This window comes from Poeciliopsis prolifica, unplaced genomic scaffold (assembly GCF_027474105.1).
Source record: "Poeciliopsis prolifica strain line A6 unplaced genomic scaffold, Auburn_PproV2 SCAFFOLD042, whole genome shotgun sequence".
NCBI lineage: Eukaryota > Metazoa > Chordata > Actinopteri > Cyprinodontiformes > Poeciliidae > Poeciliopsis > Poeciliopsis prolifica.
In genome coordinates this window covers 2,756,272-2,780,335 of record NW_026562417.1, presented here as the reverse complement: position 1 = coordinate 2,780,335, position 24,064 = coordinate 2,756,272, and the positions used below count along the sequence as shown (strand labels likewise).

At 44.2% G+C, this 24,064-nt stretch overlaps 1 protein-coding gene across 18 annotated transcripts in view; it reads right to left on the bottom strand.

The window, feature by feature from the left end:
* Nucleotides 1–24,064, bottom strand: part of nav3 (neuron navigator 3) — a 321,262-nt gene that overhangs the window by 6,855 nt on the left and 290,343 nt on the right. For 7 of the 18 annotated variants that reach the window (XM_055055458.1, XM_055055457.1, XM_055055447.1 and 4 more), the window contains 21 exons: nucleotides 22,952–23,687; nucleotides 21,397–21,822; nucleotides 20,768–20,809; nucleotides 17,693–17,850; nucleotides 16,737–16,934; nucleotides 16,554–16,606; nucleotides 15,962–15,985; nucleotides 14,425–14,448; nucleotides 14,175–14,252; nucleotides 11,297–11,380; nucleotides 10,373–10,484; nucleotides 9,173–9,297; nucleotides 6,521–6,544; nucleotides 6,000–6,166; nucleotides 5,724–5,810; nucleotides 4,360–4,513; nucleotides 3,189–3,375; nucleotides 1,849–1,946; nucleotides 1,662–1,757; nucleotides 824–992; nucleotides 462–697 (listed from right to left, as the gene is read on the bottom strand). In XM_055055458.1, coding sequence (XP_054911433.1) covers nucleotides 462–697; nucleotides 824–992; nucleotides 1,662–1,757; nucleotides 1,849–1,946; nucleotides 3,189–3,375; nucleotides 4,360–4,513; nucleotides 5,724–5,810; nucleotides 6,000–6,166; nucleotides 6,521–6,544; nucleotides 9,173–9,297; nucleotides 10,373–10,484; nucleotides 11,297–11,380; nucleotides 14,175–14,252; nucleotides 14,425–14,448; nucleotides 15,962–15,985; nucleotides 16,554–16,606; nucleotides 16,737–16,934; nucleotides 17,693–17,850; nucleotides 20,768–20,809; nucleotides 21,397–21,822; nucleotides 22,952–23,687 — 3,278 coding nt within the window. The remainder of the gene's footprint in view (nucleotides 1–461; nucleotides 698–823; nucleotides 993–1,661; nucleotides 1,758–1,848; nucleotides 1,947–3,188; nucleotides 3,376–4,359; nucleotides 4,514–5,723; nucleotides 5,811–5,999; nucleotides 6,167–6,520; nucleotides 6,545–9,172; nucleotides 9,298–10,372; nucleotides 10,485–11,296; nucleotides 11,381–14,174; nucleotides 14,253–14,424; nucleotides 14,449–15,961; nucleotides 15,986–16,553; nucleotides 16,607–16,736; nucleotides 16,935–17,692; nucleotides 17,851–20,767; nucleotides 20,810–21,396; nucleotides 21,823–22,951; nucleotides 23,688–24,064) is intronic. The other 11 variants (XM_055055450.1, XM_055055463.1, XM_055055454.1 and 8 more) reach the window with 9 other exon arrangements.

Sequence of the window (24,064 nt, the reverse complement as noted above, 5' to 3'; positions counted from 1 at the left end):
GAACGGACAGAAAGGAATTAAAGAAGGTTGAAAAGAAAAGTGATGTAAGGACAGAAAGGAAGGATGCAAGGCAGAAATCAAAGGATGCAATGAAGGACAACATTTAGACAATAGGAGGTAAACTACAAATATTTTCACATAAATAATTTTTCTGTAAAAAACAACTTTCCACAATGAAATCCTCCACACTGATGAATATTCCTGCATTAGAAGTTAAGGTTGATGGAAATCCCTGACAATTGATACCGAGACATTCACAGGTTAAGCTATTTTAAAGCCTGGAACTATCACTACATGGCACACTTTTGAGAATTACATCAGTAAAACACGTGGAAAATCATGACTGCGTTTCCCTTTCACTTTCCAGTTGTGCTCCTCTTTGTGCTACGTCACAGAAAATCTACTGATGTTTCTGGAAGAAGATCAAACATGAGAACAGACGAGCTGTGGGTTTCTGATACCTTGCTGGAATTGTGGTCCACATTGAAGCTGGCCACGTTGTGCTCAGTCACCTCCTGCCCCATCTGGCTGATGATGTACTCGGCCAGCTTGGCAGCCAGGAAGGACTTTCCTGTGCCGCTGGGCCCTGAGAGGATGATCCGCCGATGCTCCATCAACAGGTTGAGGTACCGCTGGATTATGGGCTTTGGAATGAGGGTGTCAAACACCAGGCTGTCTATGCTGTTCTCCTTCACACCTACGATCAGGACGGATGGAAAGGTGAACGGCCCACGAGATAACAGTCTGAGTTTAGCCATCGGGATGCTTAATGGCAGCAAGAAATCCACAGGAAATCCTGACAGAGATTCTTTCATCAGCCTACCTTTGAGGTGAACCTTGATTATGTTGTTGTCGCCCACCAGGTAGCCGCAGGGCAACAGCTCAGGCACTTCGGAGGCATGGCAGCGGATCACTTCCCCCATCCTGTAGCCCACAATGCTGTCAGAGCTAAGACCCAGGCTGGTCCCAGGATCCACCCGGAACACGTACTCCTGCAGCAGGAGGGAGGCAGGGGAAGCTTAGCGCCAGGGCTAGCGATGGCTACATTCACACTGCAGGCCTTTAGGCACAATTCTCATTTTGCTGTGAGTTGTCGTTCACATTTTCAACTTGCATGTGATCTCCTGCGTGAACCGTGAGTGACCTACAAGCATCCCATGTGCACAAGACAGGACGACGTAAACATGGACAGTGATGGTGGAGTGTATCTTGCAATTTTCCCAAATCTGAGCTTTTCACCCCTCAAAGAAAAAAAAAATTGATTTGTGCCACTTCTATATGTGGCACAAATTCTGATACATATCCAGCTGCTTTCTAAGCATCTGCAGTTTGAACGGTTGTCTTATCTGACTTTTACATCATTGATGTGAGAAATAAATCACAATTCTGCGCCAGAAGAAGCTGGATGCGAAAAATCTGGATGAAACCAATGGCTGAAAATCAAAATGATCAACTTATGAAATAAGTGCTTGTCACTGAAGCACATCACAATCTGATTACTCATCCAAGCAGATTTCCCAACAGAAATTATATTCAATACATCACAAAATCAACCACATAGCCTTAATGTCCTACCTCAGTAAACAGTTCATCATTCAAATCCTGACGTCGCCTCTGACCTCTAAGAACTCAAGACAGACAAATTCTGTCGATCTGCTTACTTTAAAGAGCCGCCGGATGACCCCGTCCAGGACGTCCCACTTGGTCTTCCCGCTAACACCTATAGACCCGATCAAGTACTCGTGGCTTTGTGGAACCTGAAGAGTCGGCAGAACAGTTCAACCGAAAATCAGGAACAATACGGACAAATTTTCGTGATCCAAGCAGGATGAACGGTCGTCTACAAACCTTGGTGCTTTTTGGCCCACTGCTGATGGTGACCACTATCCGCACACTCCGACTTTCCTTACGGAGATTTCCCTCGTAGCTGTCGTCCAGGAGAATATCTGAAAGGAAGATGTTCTGTCAACACATCGACTGCCTGCAAACAAACTGGTCACTGAAGTTTATTCTGAAAAATGTGCTGCTCAGTCGCTCAAGATGGACAAGCAGCACATTTATGCCAAACACCAGCAGACTCTATAAAAGTGACGATGAGTTCTCCTGAGTTGTGGATCCGATGGGCGAGTCTGAGTGTGATGGTCGCTAAAAGAACTGACTGCATTGTGCCAAGGAATGACCTGGTACAGTTAGTGGCTTACCTAACGTGACATAATCCAACCAGATGTTTTCATCCAACATCAGTGTCTGACCTCACCTTTCAGGAAGAAAGGTCACAGATTCCCATGAATACAATCTTAAACCTTGTGGAACACCTCAGCAGGAGAGTTGAATCTGTTAAATGCTCTTAGTCATTTCTGCTTTTGTCAAAAGTGATTTCTGCAAAGACAAATCACCACCTCTTCCTTTCCAAAAGATGTTTTAGAAAAGAAAAAAAAACACTTTTGGTAAAAAAAATTGTCCGAGGCTGTCAGTTTAAAAAGATGATGATATTAGATCCTTTTGATTAACACTGTACTGTGAGTTATTTATTTCTCAATATGTTCATATTGCCGTTCTTCTTTTCCCAGAATCAAACCTACATGTCAGCCGATGACCCTGAGGCTTTTCTGCGTTTTATTGCAAAAAAATAAAAAATAAAAAATGGCTATGGTTTTCCAACAAACAAAGAATCTTACATCACACTTAGCCGATGTCAGTTTACATAACGTCACACTTCAACACTGAATGCATTTCTCTCTGCACCATATTCTAGAGTGAGGACGGGGCCACTTGGTATTCAGCCGGCCTCCTGCTTGCTGCATGTGCTGCGTTGAGGTGATAACAGCCGCTTCTTCCCTTCGTCCACGCGCCATCGCTCTTTGCTAATTTCGCCATCAGTTAACGAGCCTTTCCTGTTAATTGCTGAACGAGCGGACGGACTTCTTCTGAAACGGACCGAGCCGGGAGATATTCTGCACTTCGTTGCCGAACGGGGTTCTGTCCTGCTGCAGGTCGTCAGAGGGGAAAGTTTTATTGCTGAATTAAGCCTTTTCAATCAGATTCCTCTGCAGTTCTCCGGTATTTACAGGTGAATGTAGAGAGACGTTTTAAACCGACAAGGTAGAAAATTAGTTTGAGCAATCTCTAGAGTTCAGAGCCGACATCATTTGTCACTGAAGACCGATTGGGATTGACACTGCACTCACCTGACATGATGGTGTCAGTGATGTTGAGGTTATTGAGCGACAGCCCCAGCGACTGCCGCGAGGAGGACGAGGACGTGCTGGAGGCCTCGGAGGGCGGGCGGGCCGTCTTGACGGGCGTCGCCGTGGGCGTGGCGTTCCCGCTCGACTTGAGCCGATCGTTCTCCGCTTTCAGCGTCTCGATCTCGTTCTGCGGGTCGGAGGAATAAAATGACGGCAGCTATTTATTTATTCTGAATGCGTAGCGCTGGAATTATGGTGCTGCCAGGGCTTGGTTTTTTTGATCTTCACGGCCTCCTTTGTGTTGAAGTTAAGTCTCAGATAAAGAGTTTAAAGCGACCACTGAGATCTGAGCGCAGACCGAAAGGCTTCTACAAACCGGATAATCCAGATGTACAAAGATCCAATTAAGTGAGGCGTTGGTGTTCATTTGGCATGTTCTCTCACCGAGCGCTTTGCTTTTTAAAGATGGAGTCGCAGTGAAACATGACTGAAAAATAAGCGAGTGATTTGTTGACACGGCTGCAATGGAGTTGAAATAAGAAAATACTAACATATTATGTATTAAGAGGGTTCTTGGAGGATTCAGTAAGTACAATCTGACACCTTCTAAAGACTTTTTAAGACTGTTAAGACCAACATCACCGGAAACTTTCAAAATAGCATTTTTAACAAAGACACCATTTTTTGTCATCAAAGAAGATTCAAGTTTCTTCATCAAAAAGACGAAATTATATCTGTTTTAAAAAAAAATCAGCAGTAATCTCAAAGCTGCAGTATAAAACAGTTTAAAAAAAATTGTGTTTTTTCCACATATTTTCTAAAACCGTGACAGTATAATTATCTCCTTCCTAAACTATTATAGACGTCTTAAGAAATGCATTTTAAGTCAATTAGTGTCAGGAGGCGGGTCTTTGCGCTGTCGATCGACCTCATGCATTCGCTGCTAAATGTGCTAATGGCGGAAAAATAACTTAAAATAAGGCTGCTTATTTACCCTCATTGGTGGCCATGCTAACTAGCCCAGTATTTTTTTTTTTACGTTTTCATACTTTTTAAAACCCTGTTATAAGCTTTTGCGTTAATACTCAGTAAAGGAAACAAAGCTACTGAAGCCAAGCTGGTGTTGTGTGTCTCTGCCGATGATTTTCCGGGTTTCCGGTTCCGGCCTCACCTGCATGCGGTTCATGGCCTCCCGGATCTGGTCCAGGTGGTGGGCCGAGCTGAGAGCCTCCAGCCGGATGTCGGTCAGCTTCAGCTCCTTCTCCCGGAGCTCGTTCTTCAGCTGCAGGATGGTCTCGGCCTCGGCCTCCGTGCATTCGCACAGCCTGAAGCGGTGATTAAGAAAACGGGGAGGGAGGAGCGGCGGGAGGGCAAAGGGAAGGGAAGGGTCACCTTCTGGGGTTACACCAAACTAACTCGCACGGCACACACGCAATCTGGAGAAGAATATGCTTGAAAGGAGACAGGGAAACGCGAGTTCTGCGGGGAGGTCGGCGGTGACGGCCGTCAGCGAGGCGAGACGGGGAAGTGGAGCGTTTGGAACAGCGAATCTATCCTATTCAAGGCGCTTTGGTTCAGGTTTTTACAAGAGAAAATTTGGTTTGTTGGAGAGGGAAAGATTTGTCTTTTTTCAGAAACACCCCCGCCCCCAAAACCCCCCCCAAAAACCATGCGTTTATGTGTGAAAATCTTCCACATGCCAGAAGAAAACTATGCCTGACATGTCAAAGTGGAACAATCTCACCAGCTGCCTCACAGCAGCAGCTGCATGCTGACTGTGTGCAACGTTTCTAAAATGTTCATACTCCTCGAACTTTTCCGGTATTTCACACGATAGACCATCAAAAATTAGAGCAGACGGTCATTAAAAAGCCGACATAAAGGTTTTAGAACTAAAAATCGGAACATTTGATTCCAACTCCAGTCCTTTGCAGCTTTCAACATGCAGATTTCCCCCCCACCCCGGTTCAAAGCAAAAAGAGAAATCTTCCTTGAAACTTGCTCGGGAGTTTAGCTCATATTTTATTATCCGTTTCTGTTCAATCAAATTTCTTAATTGCTCGTTTTGTTGCTGTGTTTGTTCCTCTTCTAAATGAGAGCTTGGGTCGCAATGAGACCAACTGCATAAAAATAAATAAATAAATAAAAAATATAGTATACAAATAGAATCAGCTCAAGTGATCCGATACAAATATCTGTATCAGTGTTGAAAAAAAATTCTAGATAGGATATCGGTGACAATGTGCCTGAACCGGAAAGGCTGATCTAGTCATTCTAATTCTATCATTTGTGCTCTGAGTGAATAAATTCAAGTTGGAAAATCATGTCTGAACTAACCCTAACCCACAGTGACGGTCAATCATGCCCTTCGTCTCTCTTAATCTTTCATTTGTAAAGTCAAAGAAATTGGGAAAATATCTCTGTGGATGACTTTTGAGTTCCTCATCAGGATTTAAAGGTGCTCAACAGGAAAAGAGAAAAAGTCACACCAACACAATCCAGTGCACACACACTCCCGGGGAGCAGGCCCGTTACCGAGATCTGTGTTTGTAGACCACATGACCGTTATGCTTTTTCTTTGGCGTCCACACTGGGGAGGACTTGCTGTCACAAATGCACTTGCTATGGCAGATTGAGAAACATTTCAGAGAAGTGTGGAGAGAGAGAGAGAAAGAGAAAGTGTTTGGAGGGGAGAGTGAGGTGACGATTTTAGTGTAAAGGAAACAAAGGAAAACGAAATTAACTCAAAGGAGAAAAAGGAACCAAAGAGGCGACTGCGTGTTTCGGTGTCGGCGGGCGTGGCGGACTCACTCCGTGGTGGAGGGGGAGGAGCGCAGCGTGGCGATGCTGCCCTGCCTGTTGTCGTGCTGCAGCTTGGGCGAGGAGGGCACCGAGTCGCTCATCTCCTCCATCTCGTCGTGGGCCGACTGCGACTTGCTTTTCTTCTTGCTGAACGCCTGCTTGAAAGAGCTGCGCAGCTGCAACGCACAAAAACAGGAGAGCGTGCGTTAGTTCCTGACGGGGTTGCCGCCGCCACGTCGCGTCGCGTCAGATGAGGGCGCCACTCGTTTCCAAGCAATGGCCGCCGTCTGTTTTAGGCAGAGAGGCAGAAAAGCGAGGCTGTAAGTAGAAATGACAACGAGGAGCTGGGTGGGAGGGGATGAATCAGGCAATCGAGATGAACAAACAAACGGGAGAAACGGAGAAGCAGGGTTGCTGTATCCATGCCGATGTTCCAAAGAAAGACACAAAGGATTAAGGATGAAGGCGGGCCGTGATTAGGACAGGACTAGTGGAAAACTGAAACGGAAGACACTCTGGAAACCACTGACCTGAGCTGGGATGGAATCAGCCACCTGAAGATGCAGAACACACCCAACGTTAATGCACGCAAGCGCACACACACACAGACACACATGCTCAATACACACCCATCTAAAGCAGACTGTATTCACTCAGAGTAACAGCGGAGAGTGGCTGTGTTCTACAAAGCACGGCAGAGAAAGTACAGTTACTACAGCTGGAAGAGGGATGAACAATGACAGCGGTTTATATGACTGGGAAAGTTGACTTTGTCTGAACGGGAACCATCTCTGCAAAATCCATCCGGAACCTGTTTGATCTGGAGTGCGGGGTTAGCAGCCCTGCAAGGATGAGGGGGTTCAGACGATGGATGGATGGAGGACACACATCCAGACTAAAGAAGCTGCAGCAACCGGACAAAACATTTCAGTTTTATCCTCCTACAATCTGAAACCGTCTCTCTGAAGAAGCGAGTCGGGCCTTCGTTCTGACAGTGTTTAAAATCCAGGCTGAAAACAATTTTTTTTTTTTTTTTTGGCTGGGCATGCGACAGCGAAAAATATTTTCATCAACTTTTTCTTACATTGAATTAGTCAGTGATTCTCTCCTTGTGTTTAGTTTGTTGTAGTTTGTTTAATTCAGGCCTATGGTTTTGAACTCTTACTCTTGAGTTTTCTGCAAACAACATGAATTGTCTTGTACAAAACTGTGCTTACAAATGCATCTAAGTTTAGTTATCGGCTGTTAAGTAGTTAAGAAGCAGCCAGACGCTCTTATTCTGAAGTGTGGGGAGAGCGTTTACCCAGCAGTTCTGTTTCCTCTTCCCAGGTTTTCCACCCAGGACTTGGTGCAGTAAGTGACGTTTACTCTCTACCCAGAATGCATCAGTGAATAGTTTAAAATCTGCTGACGTCCTGTGTGCTTTCTGATTGAAGCCCTAACGTGGTCAAATTTAGCAAAGAATTCAGCAGAATTTCCCCAAGAATCACTTCCTGAAGTGTGAACATCTAGGTATGTGTGTAATGACAAATCTGACCCTGTTGAGGGCGATATACTATGTTGTGTCATTAAAACGTAGTTTAATTTAGTGCATTAGCATTAGCTCCAGCTAAATACCACGCTGGGATAGAGTCTCAGCATTAGCACAAAGTTTATAAACGGTGCTTCAGGGTTAGCGCGATTAACTTTTTAGCTAGCTGTTCTAACTAGCAGTTAGCTGTGCTGTGTACTTTAGCACCTTTCTCTTTGAACCACAGATAATTTGAGCAATTTCTGCTGCAGTGGCAGCATCTGTTGAATCAAGGCTGTTAGCTCACATTTCCTTTTATGGGGAACCATTTATTTTCTTCAAGTTGCATTTTCTGCAACAGAGATCGAGACACAACTTCCAATATGTCGACCGACTCGGGGGGAGCTGCAGCAAATAAAGACTGCCGAGCTGCTGCAGAAGGGAAAGAAGTAAAACCAGAAAGAATGAAGGAAGGTTTGAATTCTGACCGGATTTGTTTTGAGGTCAGTTGTTTGATAATGAAAAGTCAAATGCGAGGGCAGCAGGAAGACATGTAGAACGGTAAATGTTGAAGGCACTTCAAAGACCAGAGACAATAATGAGACATTCATAAAATACTGAATCATTAAGTGGCACTGATGAAAAAGGCGATTTTTGGTGAGGAATAAATCAGGACACCCTTCCACTTAACATGGTTAAACCCACACAAATGAATATCACATCAGTTCCAAATGGCGGGGAAATCATTATTCTGGCTGTGGAAATGATAGTGAACACCAAGATGAGATCTAAAAAGAAACTAGGCTTTAGTGACTTATGAGGCCAATGAGAGACTCAAAAGACTCTGTCCAGAAAACCACCTGCAAGTGGAGGATGCTGAAAACCATCGTCATGATGCTGAGATCTGGCCGTCCGTCCACTCAAGGTTATGCTGAAAGCAGACCGCAAGGTGCTAAAAGAAATCTCCAAAAACTATCAGATGTCATCCCTACGTCTTACTGCAGGGTCTTGTTGTGTTTGATATGAAGTTGGACATCTGCAGTTCAAAGGTTTCAGGGATTTTGCAGACTTTACTTTTCAACTGCAGTCATAAAAGAAACGAGAGCTGTGTGTGTGTGTGTGTGTGTGTGTGTGTGTGTGTGTGTGTGTGTGTGTGTGTGTGTGTGTGTGGGGTGTGTGTGTGTGTGTGTGGGTGTGTGTATGTGTCGATATGGTCTTGGTCGATAAGAAATTCCCCGGCATGAGACGAACTCAAGTGTCAGATATGAGACCGACGGTCTGACAGGTGAAGTTTGAGCCAAAGTGGGACAGTGACCCCAAACCCAGCAGTAATCCTGGAGCCACAGGACTGAAATATAAATGAATCAAGGCTTTGGGATGACCATGTCAAAGTCCAGAGCTCAACCTGATCGAAACGCAAAGGCAGCAACTTCATAGAGACGCCAGCGGTAATGAACTCCATTAGCCCTATGAAAAGTGGGCAAATATGTCAGCACAATTATGTCAGACTTAAAAAAAAATCATATAGAAAATGAGTTGATTCCGCCAGCTACTGAATCCCTGGGAGCACTCAGCTCTTCCTGTGACTTCACTTACAGCGGTGGAAGCTTTCTTTATCCCCTGCCTGTGTAATTCTCATGCTAATTTCTCTCTTCTTCTTCTTTCCACTTACCCAGCTCTTCTTCTTCTTCTTTTTATCCTCGGCGTCCTTGCCCAAGCTGCCCATGCTGGCGTGACTGGCAGCGCTGTTGATGCTGGACATGCTTTCCGACGAGTGCTGCCGCCTAATCCGAAGGTCTGAAGGAGACAGACAAAGCAATCCTCAGTGCGAAAAACACTGAGCTGGAGAGCGGCTGAAAACGTGACAGTCGGTGTGGGGCTTTGTAACGCTACACTGAGGCTGTTTTATGACTGGAGAAGGTCACAGATTGCTTCCATTTTGTTTTTGTTTTTTTTTAGTTAAATGTTTCAAGTCAAATTCGTTTTACAATTAGGCAAAAATTAGGTATTGAAATTATTTCATCTTTTCCATTCCAAAGTCTTCCTTTTGTTTGCTTGTAATGTCTGGTTGCAAAAGCCATGAAAGTTGAATCTTTCGGTCGCACACTAATATCTGAGTGTTCTCCTTAAAGGGGCAGTATCAGGTTCATAGTGTAATTTTATAGCACAATGAAGTTGTGGGGTTTTCATTGTTTTGAAAACCCCAGATGCTCGGTTCTTGAAGGCGGCGCTCGGTTCCCTCAAGCGTTTTGCACAGCCCAATGGTTCCCTCTGGAGATGTAAGCATATTTCCAAAGCAACACTCCAGGGATGTTTTTTATGACGTCATAATATGACGAAAAGCTCGGAAAAGGTGATTTTACACAATACCGCCCCTTTAAGGGGTTTCTGCTAGAAAACAGAATTCATGGCGAGCCTTCCTGTTCCTAACATTGGCTTTACAGCATATTTAAAAGGACACATGCCTTCCAGAATGATCCACTTTTGACTCATCACCCAATAGAGTGTTTTTCCAAACGTCTTGAGGATCATCTAGATTTTTGGGTTTCTTTTTGGTCTTGGAACTCAATTACAGATGCCATTTTTAGCTGAGATGTTGTCCGATTGGATGCGTCTATATAATGAGTGTAATGACTCCTACTGTGGTTCTCTGGAGTCCCAAAGCTTCAGAGAGGAGCCATCATTTCAAAACTGCTTTTGTGTCAGGTCTGGCTATCTTCATCTAAAATGTACATTTATGTGATGATCTGAAACATTTCAGAAAACAAGCCAACTGCAGTAAAAGGAATCGCAGTGTGAAAAAGATCAACGGCGCACAAACACCTCAGCTGCAGGTCGCAGCTTAGGGAGCACACCCTGCTGGTTTTGCTACCTTTGTGTAGGTGGTCCGGGCCATTGAGCGCCACCTGGATTGCCGTTTGAGCGTCGGTGTTCTGGGTCTTCAGCGTCTCTATGGTTTCTCTCAACTCGGCCAACTCGGACTCCTGCAGCGGCAAAACCAGGACGAGAACAGGAAGTTCTCTTTTTAGCATCACAGAAACACGACTAAAGAGAGGATGAGATCTTTGTAGCCTGGAAGAAAACACATATAGCAACAACATGTGCCCAGACTAGAGCAGTTTTGGAAGTTTTATTTGTGTGAAATCAGCAAACAGGCTGCTTTGATGTGAACAAGTTCTACAAGTTTGGCTTAGACAATGGTTTTAATAAAGCATAAAGGGAGGAGGAAAAGTTTTCCCATTAGATGTCGGAGCCAGCGCCCCCTGCTCTGAGGAGGGGGGAAAAAAAACAGACTGCACTCTTTGTTGAGCTGACTTCATAGAGAGGGAACCTCCTTTTTTTTCCCTTTCCACCGCAGCCCACTGAGAGCTGCAGATAGGGTTGCTGCTTTAATTAAAAGTTAGAGCCGTGTTGCCTGACAAAGGCCTCCATCGAGTCTGCGCTCGTGCCTGGAGGATTAAAAAGCCACCGGGTTCCTGTCAGCCCGCTGAGCTAAAGACACTGATGCTGATGCAGCGGCCAGTGGGAAGCTCTTGTTGAGCTCTTCTGAAGGACAGACAGTTCAGGCAGTGCTGAACTTTGACTTAAGTGAGGCAAATCTTGAGATAACAGGAAACTACGACATTAGCAAGACTCAAAACTTGAGTCTTGAAGGTAACAGGAAATAACCCAGTGATTCTCCGCCGCGTTCTACCTTTCCAGAAAGGGTTCAATGAAACGGCGCGGCTTGCTTTCCCTCATTATTTCTCCTCCTTTGAACGCCGTTTCCCTTAGCCTGTTGTTGAGTGAGGCGTACCTTTTGCTCGGCGGTCATGGTGAGGCTCTGCAGGCGGCAGGTCATGTTGCTGAGGCTCTTCTCGAAGGCGGCCACCAGGTGAGCCTGCACACACGCCGAGACGTCTGCGTTAGGACGCTCTGATCTCATTTCAGAATAACTGGGTTTAACTGGATAAGACATGTTTAGCCGACTTCGCTCGTTACATACAGGCGCAAACGCCAATGTGTTTTGTTGGGAGTTGGTGTGACAAGGTAGCAGATTCGTGCCTGCTGGGGAAGCAGAAGGAAAATGGTTTCGGTTTTTGAATTTGCACAATTAAAATCTTATGAAGCCATTTGCTTTCAGGAGTTAGCTGACTGCACCGCTAAGATGACAAAGCCACAGCTACACTGGAACTGCACTGTTACAGTCTTATCACGTGTTAGAATGGCCAAGTCAAAGTCCTGATCTGAGCCCAATTGGGAATCAGTGGCAACACCAACAGAGTTTGAGATATTTTGCTCAAAAGAACAGACAAAATACTAATGTCAGAAAGCGGTTCTACAAAGCATTGACTATATTTTGCAAAATAAATATAAATGAATATCATATATATTTCCCCAATTACTCAATTTGTTGCATTTTTCTTTTGTTCATCAAATTCAATTAACACATTATTTGCGGTTCTAATCTGAGAAAATGTAAGAGAGAATATGAAAACAACAATAATTCTGGTAAGAACTGTGTCTCGAAACCAGAACCATTCAAAGACGCCAGGCGTTTCTCCATAAATTTAATACTATTCTGAAAGTTTGGCGAGAAGAAAACATAACTTGTGTGTTTAAAAGCGCCATTAATACCTATTGCTGCTGAAGGCAACAGAACTTAACTAGGCTGCATGTGGAGATGTGTTTTTTCCTGGTGCTGGGACTTAAACCGTCCTGGAGGACATGTTGCATCTCACCACATCAGATTAATACTCATGGATTTCTCCGCGCTCTGTGCCTCTCTGGACTATCGCAGAATAAAATGTGTGGCACACACATCAGAGAAGGGTTTTTTTCTCCATGACTCAATCCGTCACCTGGGGATGCAGCAGCAACACGATGAAGGATGGCAGCAGGTTCAGGAAATCGTACCATCTGTCCTGGTGAATCTGTCGGTTTAGGACTGCGCCGCTCTGGAATTGGGCTTGCCTTAGAAATCGTGGCTCTGTGTTTATGAATGACTGCTCTACCTGTCATCCTTAGCCAGACACTGTGAGACAGCTGTCAGGCCGGGCGTGTCACAGGACGCTGGGCAGCAAGCCCAGACAAGTCAAAAGAACGTCAGAATCACGCAAATTCGCACACAGTCATGCTTTTTTTTAATTATTATTATTAAGCCTTCAGTCTGGATAAAACTGTCCTCAGAAAGAAGAATTTCTTCTGTAGCTGTGAGGAACTGCGAGTCCGAAAACAAAACACAGACAGGGACACCCAACAATGCCAACTCCACTCAGTTTCCAGGGATGAATTTGTAGCGGTGTTGACCTTTAGAAATGCCAACTTCTCGTACCCCTCCCACTAACTCTGCATCTTCTTCCAGCTCCACCTGTGAGCTTTGAGCTGACTCCTCCCCCCCACAGACAAGGCAGGTGACGATCAGCCTCGCATCCCGGAGAAGAACAAGCTACCAAACTCCTTGGACATGATGCCCATTGGATCTGCACGTAATTTTTCTTTTTTTTTTTCAACAAACTTCTTGAGGTCAGTGGTAGAAGGTTAATGTCACTCAAAATAAAATAACTACATAGCGAGAAGTCTTCCCTTTCAGGGCCGCCTGACGTCTCCGACGAAGAGAAAAACGCGAGGATATCACAATGTCTCCAATAAAGAGACACTCTCCTCAAGGTTGTCCAACTGACCTAATCTAGAGTGTTATGATCCTTAAACTGAAGGACGTTACAATGTCTCCAAAAAAAGAAGCACTCTTCTCTAGTGTTCCAAAGCCAATAATGAGATAAACTCCTCCTGGACGTTGTGATGTCCACAATAAGAGACAGAGTGTTTCAATGCCTCCAATAAAGAGACACATTACTCAAAGGTGTCATAATGTCTCAAATTGGTAGACATCATTTAGAAAAGGCATTCAACTCTACTCTTAAAGCACCACGAAGGGGAAAAAGACAATCTTGTTCCTCTTTGACAATAATCTGATCTTGTCCTTTCAGATTATGCACTGTTAAGTTGTTCTGACGTGGAGCGTTCTCCTGAAAATGGCAAACATTGTTAAAAAGGTTTTCAGCTAAACCAAAAGGCAAAGCTATTGTTTACCAACGCTGAGCAAAGTTCTGTCAATCCCTCCTAAATGGATCTTCTTTTGTCCTCCAGGTTTCTCCACTGTCCAGACTCCAGCACTGATTTTGCTTTATTTTATGGTCAAAGCCTCAGGCTGCAAGAAGAGACAAACTCCGCTTCCACACTTGGAACAAGCACTTAGAAACTGCAGGAGGAGGATGACGCACGTTCCAGCGCTTGAGACTGTCAATCTAGCAGCAGGACGACTTTGTTAGGCATTTAGAGAGTTTCGCCTACAAACTGATGTTCTCTGCTCCTATTTTCACTCTTATCTCTGTGATTTCTGTTTTGGCAAAAAAAAAAAAAAAAAAAAAAAAAAAAAAAAACCTAAATAAAAAAAAAAAAAATCAATGGGTAAGACAAATGCAAAGAGACGATGTGAACAGCTTGATCACAATAAGCAAATATCCCATCTGCGAACAAAATACTGTCACAAAACACAAATCTGATGGCTGACAGCAGAAAGCAAGACCAGCTTTTTACTCCCTCCACAGCTGAAACAAACTGCTCTCCGAAAGGAGGCCATTATGGAAATGAGCCGGCTGTTTAACGGAATCCTGTGAAAGAAACAAACTCACGTTGGCAGCCAGCTGAGACGTGAGGGTCGCCACCTTCTCCTGAGAAGCGTCCAGCTCCCGCCGCAGCTTCCTGATTTGCTGGTTTCGGGCGAGAGGGCAGACGTGAATGCGCGCCATGCAGACAGACTTCAAAACGTTTTGCAATCGTGCGGATGGGCATCAATGAGGAAAGAAAAGTGCAGTTGCACAGTAACGTGTGTCAGAAACATTGGAGTGAAGTGTAAAGAAACATAAAGTGAGGGGGGATTACCGTGGAATTTTGGACTGTTTGGCCCTTGATTGAAAAGAAAAGAGGCACAATTAACACTATGTTGCATGCTTGGTTCAAAAAGAACCGGGGCGGTCTGGACGGATGCCACCTGACAGACCACACCCAGTCAGAGGTTAGCCTTGAGCGGCAAAGCAAGAGAGGCATGGACTTAAAACCTGGTTCAACAGTGGCTGCAAAAACTTGAGAATATCCCTAACAATGTAAATGTCTGAAAAAGACGATTAAAAATCAAACCAAAATCAGATTTACTGTATTTTGTCATCCACAGAAATGCCTTGCAAAAGCATTGATAACTCTTGAGTTTTGTTTTTTTGCCCACATGTTAAACACAGCCAAAATGTGGAAAATCAACGTGTTTGTCGAAGCGTCAAAAGATATGAATGCTCTTGAAAGCGGCATGCGTTTCGGCTTGTTATTAGTGGAAATAAGGATGTTTACTCATCTAAATGTAATTTAATTGAAAATTAGATTAGTTTTTAATTTCAGTGGAAATATCACACACGCGTCACTAGCACTGAGTTCCCAGTGATTTGTGAAACCTTCGTCTCAGAGAGCGTTTGCTGCTACTCTTTGAACCAAACTTGGGCTAAAACACATGAATGAAACGACGTAACTAAAAGACATACAAACTCGAGACAAAGAAGAGGAGAAGGAGCTAAATTAGATGAAGTCAGGGTGCAGCAGATGCATGTTGTGTTAGTTTTTGTAACCAAGAAAAGAAAAATGTCGACTCCATTCGAAAACTAAATCACCGAAAGACCATGAAAAGCAATGCAACATAGAGTTAAACTGTTTTGTCGTTAAACTGAACACAGCCACAGCTCAAATTTTGGTGTTGGTTCTTCCCAATGTTACCAGAGACAAACAGGAATTTTTTTTTGTCCTTGCTGGACTACGTCTGAGACGGAAACCTGCACAGCAGAACATGCAAGACGTTCAAACACAAGGAAACAGCCGGAGGAGATCCAAAAACAGGAGAGGAACATGCCGGGTTGGACAAACACTGGGCGAAAACAAAGCAGCAAACAACTTACGCTCCAATAAGAAAAGCATTCGCCCTTAACAGATTTTCATTGATTAAGACAGCTTTTTTGTTTTTCCTTGAATGAATGAAATGATTTAAAGACTACATGTCATATTAACTTGTGTTTATTCTCCTTTCAATGTCTCAAAAAACTGAAGAAATCTGTTGGTGGGCAGAGACTTTCTAGCACTTGAAACCAGAAGTTGGACTTCAGCCGACGGATTGATGTCGCACCGAATCGTACAGTTTCAGTTGCAAGTTTGAAACCCATCAGGTCTGACTGTTCTGCTCGGTGGCTAGGCTAGCTGTTGTTTAGCAATCCAAGCCAGTGCGCACTGGCTTGGATTGGACTGGTACAACCAGAAGGTTGGACGTTTGAACTTCTGATGACAAATGCAACGCAGCACGAGTAATTGCAACCACAGTTTAGCGCAACACGGCAGGAAGGCAGCATGCAGGCAGAGGCATGCTTGTCCTGTCCCTCAGTTTTACCTCAGAGTGGGCTTTTTCCTCAGTCTGTAAGAGACAAGCAAACTCCAATTAGAACCATAAATTTACTGCCTCCCAGAGATGCTGTTTCCCTTCTGATGTGACGAATCAGGAAAAGATTAAATGGCAAACATGGGAGATAATCTTACTTGACTTAAAAGATCTAAAAGACAATATCACTGACGATTAAACTGATAAAAAAAAAAATCCGCCAGAAAACAAAACGAGAATTATTTTTTGTTTATTAGGAAACGAAGTGATTCGTTCGATGGGTTCAAAAACCTTAGCGACTTGAAAGCTGCAGCAATGAGACAGAAGTGTACGGTCATCAGTTCTGCTCGCAAAAACTAATCAGCTATGTGCCTGATTGTGGCGTCTGAGTCACAGCTATTAGAAAAAGCTAACAGTATTCCTGTTACTTAAGCCTGCTTTACATATTTCCAATATAACCTCAATAAAAAAATACAGAACTGACCTACAAGGTAAAAGAGGTACAGATTTAGATGAATTTCATTTCACTTCAAAACAAGAAAACAGAACATTACATGTTGTGTTTCATTTTGATTTCTTAGGCCTGTCCCGTTGAGCGACCTACCGCAGAGTAAAGTGAGGATGTGCTGGAGACCAGAGACAAGGACGAGCCATGGACTGTGAGACAGAGACACAGTGCAGACAACTCAGATGACACTTCAAAGTAAAACATGAACTATTTTAACCTCAAACACATTTCTTTCTGTTCTCATGGTATTTTCAGGTTCGTAGCTCGGCGCCGCTTTACCTTCGTCAGTGCTGTCTCTGAAGGAACCTGAGCGACTGATGGCCCGGGGTCGGTCCTCCAGGGAGGTCGCGCTGCCCCCTAGTGGGTGGCCCTCTCCGTACAGGTCAAACGAGTCCTGAGCGGGGATGCTGTTGGAGCGGCTCATGCTGCCGCTGTTGCCTGGTGGCAGGTTGTACTGGTTGATGTTGGTCGGACTTACTGCGCAGAACAGACATGCAGACAATGTAGCGGTATTAGTCACTTTATGGATATACGTTATCACACATCTTTCAGCTAACTTTTTAAAGAAGTTTCTCAAATTTGCTACAGCTAATTTGATTAGTTTTGCTCGAGACGTTAATTCTGATTTGAATAATTCTGAAATTGAGAGTTATAGCTTCAACATTTGAGGTGATCGCATTTTGCGTAGCCTGGTTGATTTACAAACCAGTCGATTGGAAACATGTCAAATTCACATTTCCTTTTTTGCAAAATTTTTAAAGTTTGCTCAACATTTACATGACGGTTGGGTGGAAACAAAGCGATTTAAGACTTTTGAAGACTCTGATGTGAAAACATGCATTTTTATTCCCAACAAGAAGCAGATGGCATGTTTTAGTTGTTTCTGCTAAGTAGACCATATGGTTAAGGTACAATGAAAAGATGGATATGGTATTTTCTAATCTATTTTTGTCACACCATTCTGCTTTCTAACATCTGTTACAGAGATGTGTGCATAACGCACATGGTGAGTTATGCAAATTAGGTCATCATTTTCACCAAATCTTAACTGGATGATATTAGACTAAACATGGACCTTTTAAAATACAGTTTGAAATTCATGAAACCTTGTATAAACTCAAAATAGAGCACTTCTCATGTTTGCCGGAATTAAAATTAATAGTGAAAAACACAAATACAATTGGGATTTTCATAGACTGTAACATAATAAAATTTGAATATTTTTAAAGACTAACAGAGGTTGGAGTAGTGATATTTTCCAGTGTTGATGCAAGCCGCTCCGGGAGGAGAAAGCGGGGACTGGCTGCCCGTGTCCTGCAGGCCGCCGGTCGAATGCGACCTCAGCCACTCCTTTCCTTCTTCGTGGGACGTCTGCCGAGACGACGGCGGGTACCTGAAACCACAAAACCACTATGAACGTAAGACAGGAGGACATTCTCAGAAGTTTATTTCTGCAGCAGCAAAGCTACGCAGCGAATGCACAAGAGCAGCGGGCAAATAAACATGCACCACTATGCAATCAGCAACATGCAAAAACAAACAAACAAAAAAATCTGAAAATTGGAATCTTTCCTTCAGTCACCAGATGTGTATGAAACTTTAAAAAAAACATTCATATATATATGAATGTGTGACCAAAGCTGCCTGTAGCCTTCAAACAATCCTTCACTTCTATTCACACTGAGCCATAACCATAACAAATAACTTGGGAGTCTTTATAGTATCAGATAGGCTATAGGTTAGGGTAAACTTTCCCCTTCGCTCAATCATATCCCCAACTTGTCCATCCACACTGCTACCATTTGATATTAGTTGCCCACTAATACTCCTAATCCTCTATACAACATGCTAATCTGACAGAACATTTCTGGTTGAAAAAGTAATTATTCATCTTTAGCATTAGAGAATGTGAAACACTGACCAAGTTAAACTTGCCAAAGATGTAGTTTGAAAACCGACTCAAGACCAAAGTGTGACTTCAAGACCAAGGTTCAATCCATGACGGCGAACAGGAACTTCAAAACCCGGACTAGGATCAAACAGGAATTTAAAACTGAGGCGAGGATCAAACCGCGATACGGAACGGAGACTTTTAAAACTGAACAAATCGGCAGAGCAGTACTTCAAAAGTGAGGTAAGTAGCATGTCAAGACTTAGAGGCCAAGTCAAGACTTAAGGCTCACACCATGATGAGGAATAGAGGCTTCAAAACTGAGGTAAGGATGAACTGGAAACTATAAGTTCCAGTTTGGGACCAAACCATGACTAACCTTAGTTTTGAATGTTTCAGTTGGGACTTCAAAAGTGAGACAAGCACCAAACCATGGCTTCTGTACCTGAGTTAGATACTAAACCATGATTTTTATGCAATCATAATGCACAAAAATGGCTGGGGTTGGAAAATATTAATGACTACTCAAATCTGCATCAGTTGAGGTTCCTCAAAAGTCACCATGAACAATGGTGCCACAAATCCACATAGACTTTAAAATGGTCCGAAGCATTGGGTTTAGTTTTCGGCGCATTGCACTGGCTGAACAGTTGCTACGTCAGTTCATCCTTCAATCATGTAACGATTTACAGGAAAATGGACTGCAGTTGTCCAAGCTTTTGCATGTGAATGAATGAAACGCACACACACACACACTCTCTACCATTCAACTCTCCTCTCCCTATCTCCAGCTCAACACCTCCCACATGACAATCGACCATATTTAATCCTCTGGGATTTATAATTGAGTTTGCACTCCTTCCTTCTCAGCAGCATTACCAGGGTTGTCACATCTGACCCATGCTTTCATTACTGCCCTGTACATCCTTTTTATTTCACCCAGCAATGGGCGAATAACACTCAACTTGCTGGTGTGACATTGCATTTTCCATCGCTGACATTGTAACTGACTGAGGTATACAAGCCGTTTGTCTTTCCCCCAACAAAATCGTCACCAACAGGACCTCGGTGCTTATTTTCTGAATATCAGGGTAGAAAGAAATCTGAGTTTCCATCGCCAGTAACCAAAAGCTAGGGTATAGCAGGTTGTTCCTGAAATGTGAACAGCCATTTGAGCTTAGAGGGAGCTTATACAAAACATCATCACGTCTAACATTGTGACATGCTAGTGCGATTACAAACATGACACATCAATATCTGTATGTTCAATTCCAGCTTCCTCCTGTCACATGTCGATGTGCCTCTGGACAAGGCACTTAACCCCAAGTTGCCCATCGATCTTCGATTGGGTGAATGTCACTCTAGTGTAAGGTACTTTGGTCAAAATGACTGAAAACGTCCTACATAAATTCAGTCCATTTACCATTTAATGTAGTTAAAACGTGAATACTGAAAACTGTCCTCAGAGATGATCTTCCTTGAGTTACAATGGTTTTGTTTAGCCTAAATTCAGCCCAAATTTAAGCACATTCCAAGCTCAACTGAAAGAAAAACCCGAAAGAACCCGAAAGAAAAAAAATATATCCCAAAACACTATTCTGAGTGTTGGAACGGAGGCTTGAACCGATCATTGGACCTCTGAGTCTGAAGAAGCAGATGTCGATCTTCCTTGCTGAATTGCTGAGGAGTGTATGAGCGTTTGGTTTCCAGACTATATGGGTTCAGTGAATCTGGAAAAGTTTACTTTCCCAAAGTTTTTTGCAAGGGATGCTGCAGGAGTACAGTGCAGAGTACCTGCACTCTGCCTGGGTTGCACTTGATGCTGTTGTTGTCCTCGGACAGGAGCATAAGGCGGATTATGGAGAGGATGGTTTCTAGATTGGTAGGGTCTCATAGTTCCTTTTTTCAGGCCATCACCTCCAGTCGGGCAGCTAAATGTGAAGTGACTACCTCCTCTAAGTCTGACCTCAACCAGAAAAAGGTGGACTGACACCTACAGTTTGGACGGACTGTCTCTACCTTGGTGTATTGTTCAAAAGTGACAGCAGGATGTAAATGCAGATGGAAAGACGACTTAGAGTGATGTGAATGGATTAGGCGCCAAAATCTGGTGCCGATTACTTTATTTAAAAATTTGGACTGTTGTTCCTCCAGTAAATTGAAGGTTGGATTTTTTTTTTTCCAAAATCAAGTGACTACAAAACAAAATGAATCTAAAATATGAGTTTTGACACATAGTAAGGGACACAGTAAATGTTGAGGTGACTATATTTAATGTAAATATGCTAAATCATGCAGTCCTCCATCTTTTTGAAAGTTTACATCAATACCTACAGGACATATCTGCTTAACATGCGCTGGTGATCCATGCGAGTGCAAACAGACAACAGAGATAACTACGGATGCAGATGTGCTGTACCTCAGTCCCTTTTTGGGGAGCGTGTTTCTGTCAAGGGTCATGCTGTTGAAACAGAGGAACGGGCCAATCAGATGAACACTCAAATCATTTAGATTTCGTGACACATGAAAAAGAAGCCGAACGTTCACAGAGAGACGGACAGAACGGACAGAACATCTACGTAGAACCACAAAAACTGAAAGCACACACACAGACACCGTGTTTAAAGTCGATTGTTTCATTTTTGAGACATTCATCTGTAATACTGAGGGACTACAAAAGTGTGCCGTGAGACTATGTTCTGCGTTGTACTCCATGCACTGCGTATGGACCAAACAATGAACACACTGATACAGACTTCTTATGAGCATGTCTGAAATGATCTGAATTTATAGTGACCGTTTTCTGCCATGGTTTGGATTTGGATTACTCTAACTCGCAACAGTGATCAGCTGTTACTTTTGCAAAACCAGAGCAGAAAAATGTGTTGTCTACTGGATGAGTTCAAGTTTATCACTGGTGTTATTCACTGTGATACCATCTGTCTTCTTATTCCTAGATCCTAAGGTAACAAGACTACACTTTTTGTCTCAGTTGTCAAATGAAACAATGAATACGATTCGTCCCAATCGTATTCTCTTCTTACTCACCCCTCAGACAGGGTGGACTTGATACTGCCGGTTCGCGTAACCTTAGGCCCGTGATGACCCAGCGGCATGTCAATGGACTCAGAGCTGGTGTGCAGACTGGTCATACTCTGGCAGCTCAGCGTGTCCTTGCTGCCGGCTGATGAGCTACAGGCAGGCCAGGGGCGAGCGTTGGAGGGCAGGGAGAGGCCAGAGGCTGGGCTGGAGGCCAGCGAGTCGGTACACAGGTCGGGGGTTTTACCGTACAGCGGGCTGCTGCCGCCGCTCAGGCCGCCGGCGCTGCCCAGGCTCCCCGTGCCAGAAGAAGGCGAGTCCAGGCTGGCCTGCCTGGCCAGCGTGCCGTGGGGGCTGCCCAGTATTGATGGGCACTTGCCAGAGTCAGGCGTGCCTGGAGAGCTGGCCTTGCTGCTGGCTTTGGTGCCAAACAATCTAGGGTGGGGGGAGGATGGGGTAGAGAGGTGGGTGCAGTCATTTAGAAGTGGTCAAATAAGCGATTGCAAGCTCCATACTGGAAAAGTACTGGACTTATAAAACTTAATACAACTGAAAATGTACAAGTTAAACAGCCAAGTTAATTATCGCTGCAAAATTGGGAAAATGATTTAGGGGTGACTAAGTGTGCAAAATATTTTCAAAGTTAGCATAAGTGCTAAATAAAAAATTAGCTAATAGCACTTCAACCGAAATGTGCCTACCACTGAGTATTACCTTGTGTTGATCTATGACATAAAAACCCACATTTTCTACAAAACTACTACTTATTTATGCATGGCACTGTATATGTAACAACAAAGCAGCTTTATGGCAGGAAAAACCCTTCCAAACACTTTCATCACCTGGTGCAACTGTAGCCATTTCAACCATATAAAAAATTCTGGTAGCACCTTCAACCCTGCTACCTTTCAGTCACAGCAATATTTACTATAAAAAGCACAAAGACATTTCTCTGGTGAGGAAAAAGAAGCTTGCAGACATGCAGATGGAACCAGCTGGTACGGCAGGACTGTTTCCAAACACGCACTAACCTACAGCTTGAAAACAAAGACTGGGTGTGAAGAAACTTCCTGTTAACTTGATCTCTGATCTAGACGTCTGAACAGGATTTGGTGAAACTGAACAAAGCTTTAGCTGCAGTTGTTTAACACAGACACTAGAGGGCAGTGTATGAAGAAACATCCCTTGGCTTACTGGTTTATATTTATTCTGTGCACCTTGATAAAAATTGATGGAGACGTCAGAGGATGTTTAACCTCCTGGGGGAGCAGCCGTGTTTCAGCTGTCCTCTCTTTGAGTCTTGGGAACAGGGAAAAAAAAAATCTGAGCTCTACATTTATCACTCAAGAAAAACCACCCTGAAGCTCAGACTGATTTACTGAATGAACCCGATGAACTCTTCAAGAGACCTGAGCCTGTTCCTGAACACCTACCATACCATGAAAGTTTTTCAAAAACGTAACTAAAAGAAACTATGCGGTGAAATGGTTGATTCACGCAAAACCCAACAAGAAGACATGGCACCAAGACAGATGGGAGCAGAAGGAAAGTGTTCTGGTCTGACCTGCGGAAGGTAGGCGAAGCGATGTCTGGGTATTTGGACCCCGGCTGCCTGAGGCCTGTCTGGCCCGCTGAGCTGGAGGTGGGGCTGGATTTGGGAGAGGTGGACAGCCCTGCTGGGGGGTCCTGTTCCGACACCCCCACTTTCTCTTTATCCGTCTGGTTGACGGTGATGGGACTGGAGCGGTCCGAGCCCACCTTCCCCTCCCTCCGTTTGGCACCTGCTTGTGTTGCTGCCCCGACCACTGCCTTGCCGCTGACGTTTGATTCGATGCTGCTGGAGCTGGAGCGGTGTCCGCAGCGCCCGGCCACTGCTGCCGCTGCCCCACTAGAGGATTTGGCGGGTCTGGGGAGGGAGCGGTACTGCAGGGTGACCTTGGAGCCGCTGCAGCTGAGGAGAATGCCGTCGTCTTGGGGCTGCGAGCCGTCCAGACTGGTTTTACGGACGCCGCCGATGCTTGTCCCTTTGCTGAGGGCAGCCGACGATTTGGGTGCCTTGCCCAGTGTGGCTGAGCCGCTGGTGAGGGCTGCACCGCTTGAGGTAATTAGAGTGCTGGCAGGGCCAGGGATCTTCTTGTATCCAAAGGAACTGGTAGCAGGGGGGCGAGCAATTCCAGAGGGAGGCTTCTTGCCTTCATCCCCGCTACTTCTCCCAGCATCTGACGGGGAGCGCTGTATCCCAGAAGAGCTTTTGGAGGGTACTTTGCCCTTTTCTGAGGCCTTGGCATCGTCTGTTTTACCTGCCAAACACACAATAAAAGCCACAGATTTGGCATCCTGCCATCTTTTTATGCTTTTATGCTATCTGACAGCATCCTGCAGTTAAATTAATACCTAGACACATACATTTCAAGGGATTTTCATAGGAATTTTATCAGAATGATCAAGACAATAACCCTTCAAACTGCAAACTACACTTGCTTCCTCATTTTATAGCTGGTGAAAAACTACCAAAACAACACTAAGAGGCAATATTATAGTACACTGGGCCATTTTATACTACAATCAAGCAATTGTTTGACTTGCTTGACTAAGAAAATTAACTCCTAGAAATTGGACCTCTGTCTCTTTAAGAAACATCTGCTCTTTTCTGACCTTCAGGAAGTCATCACAACAT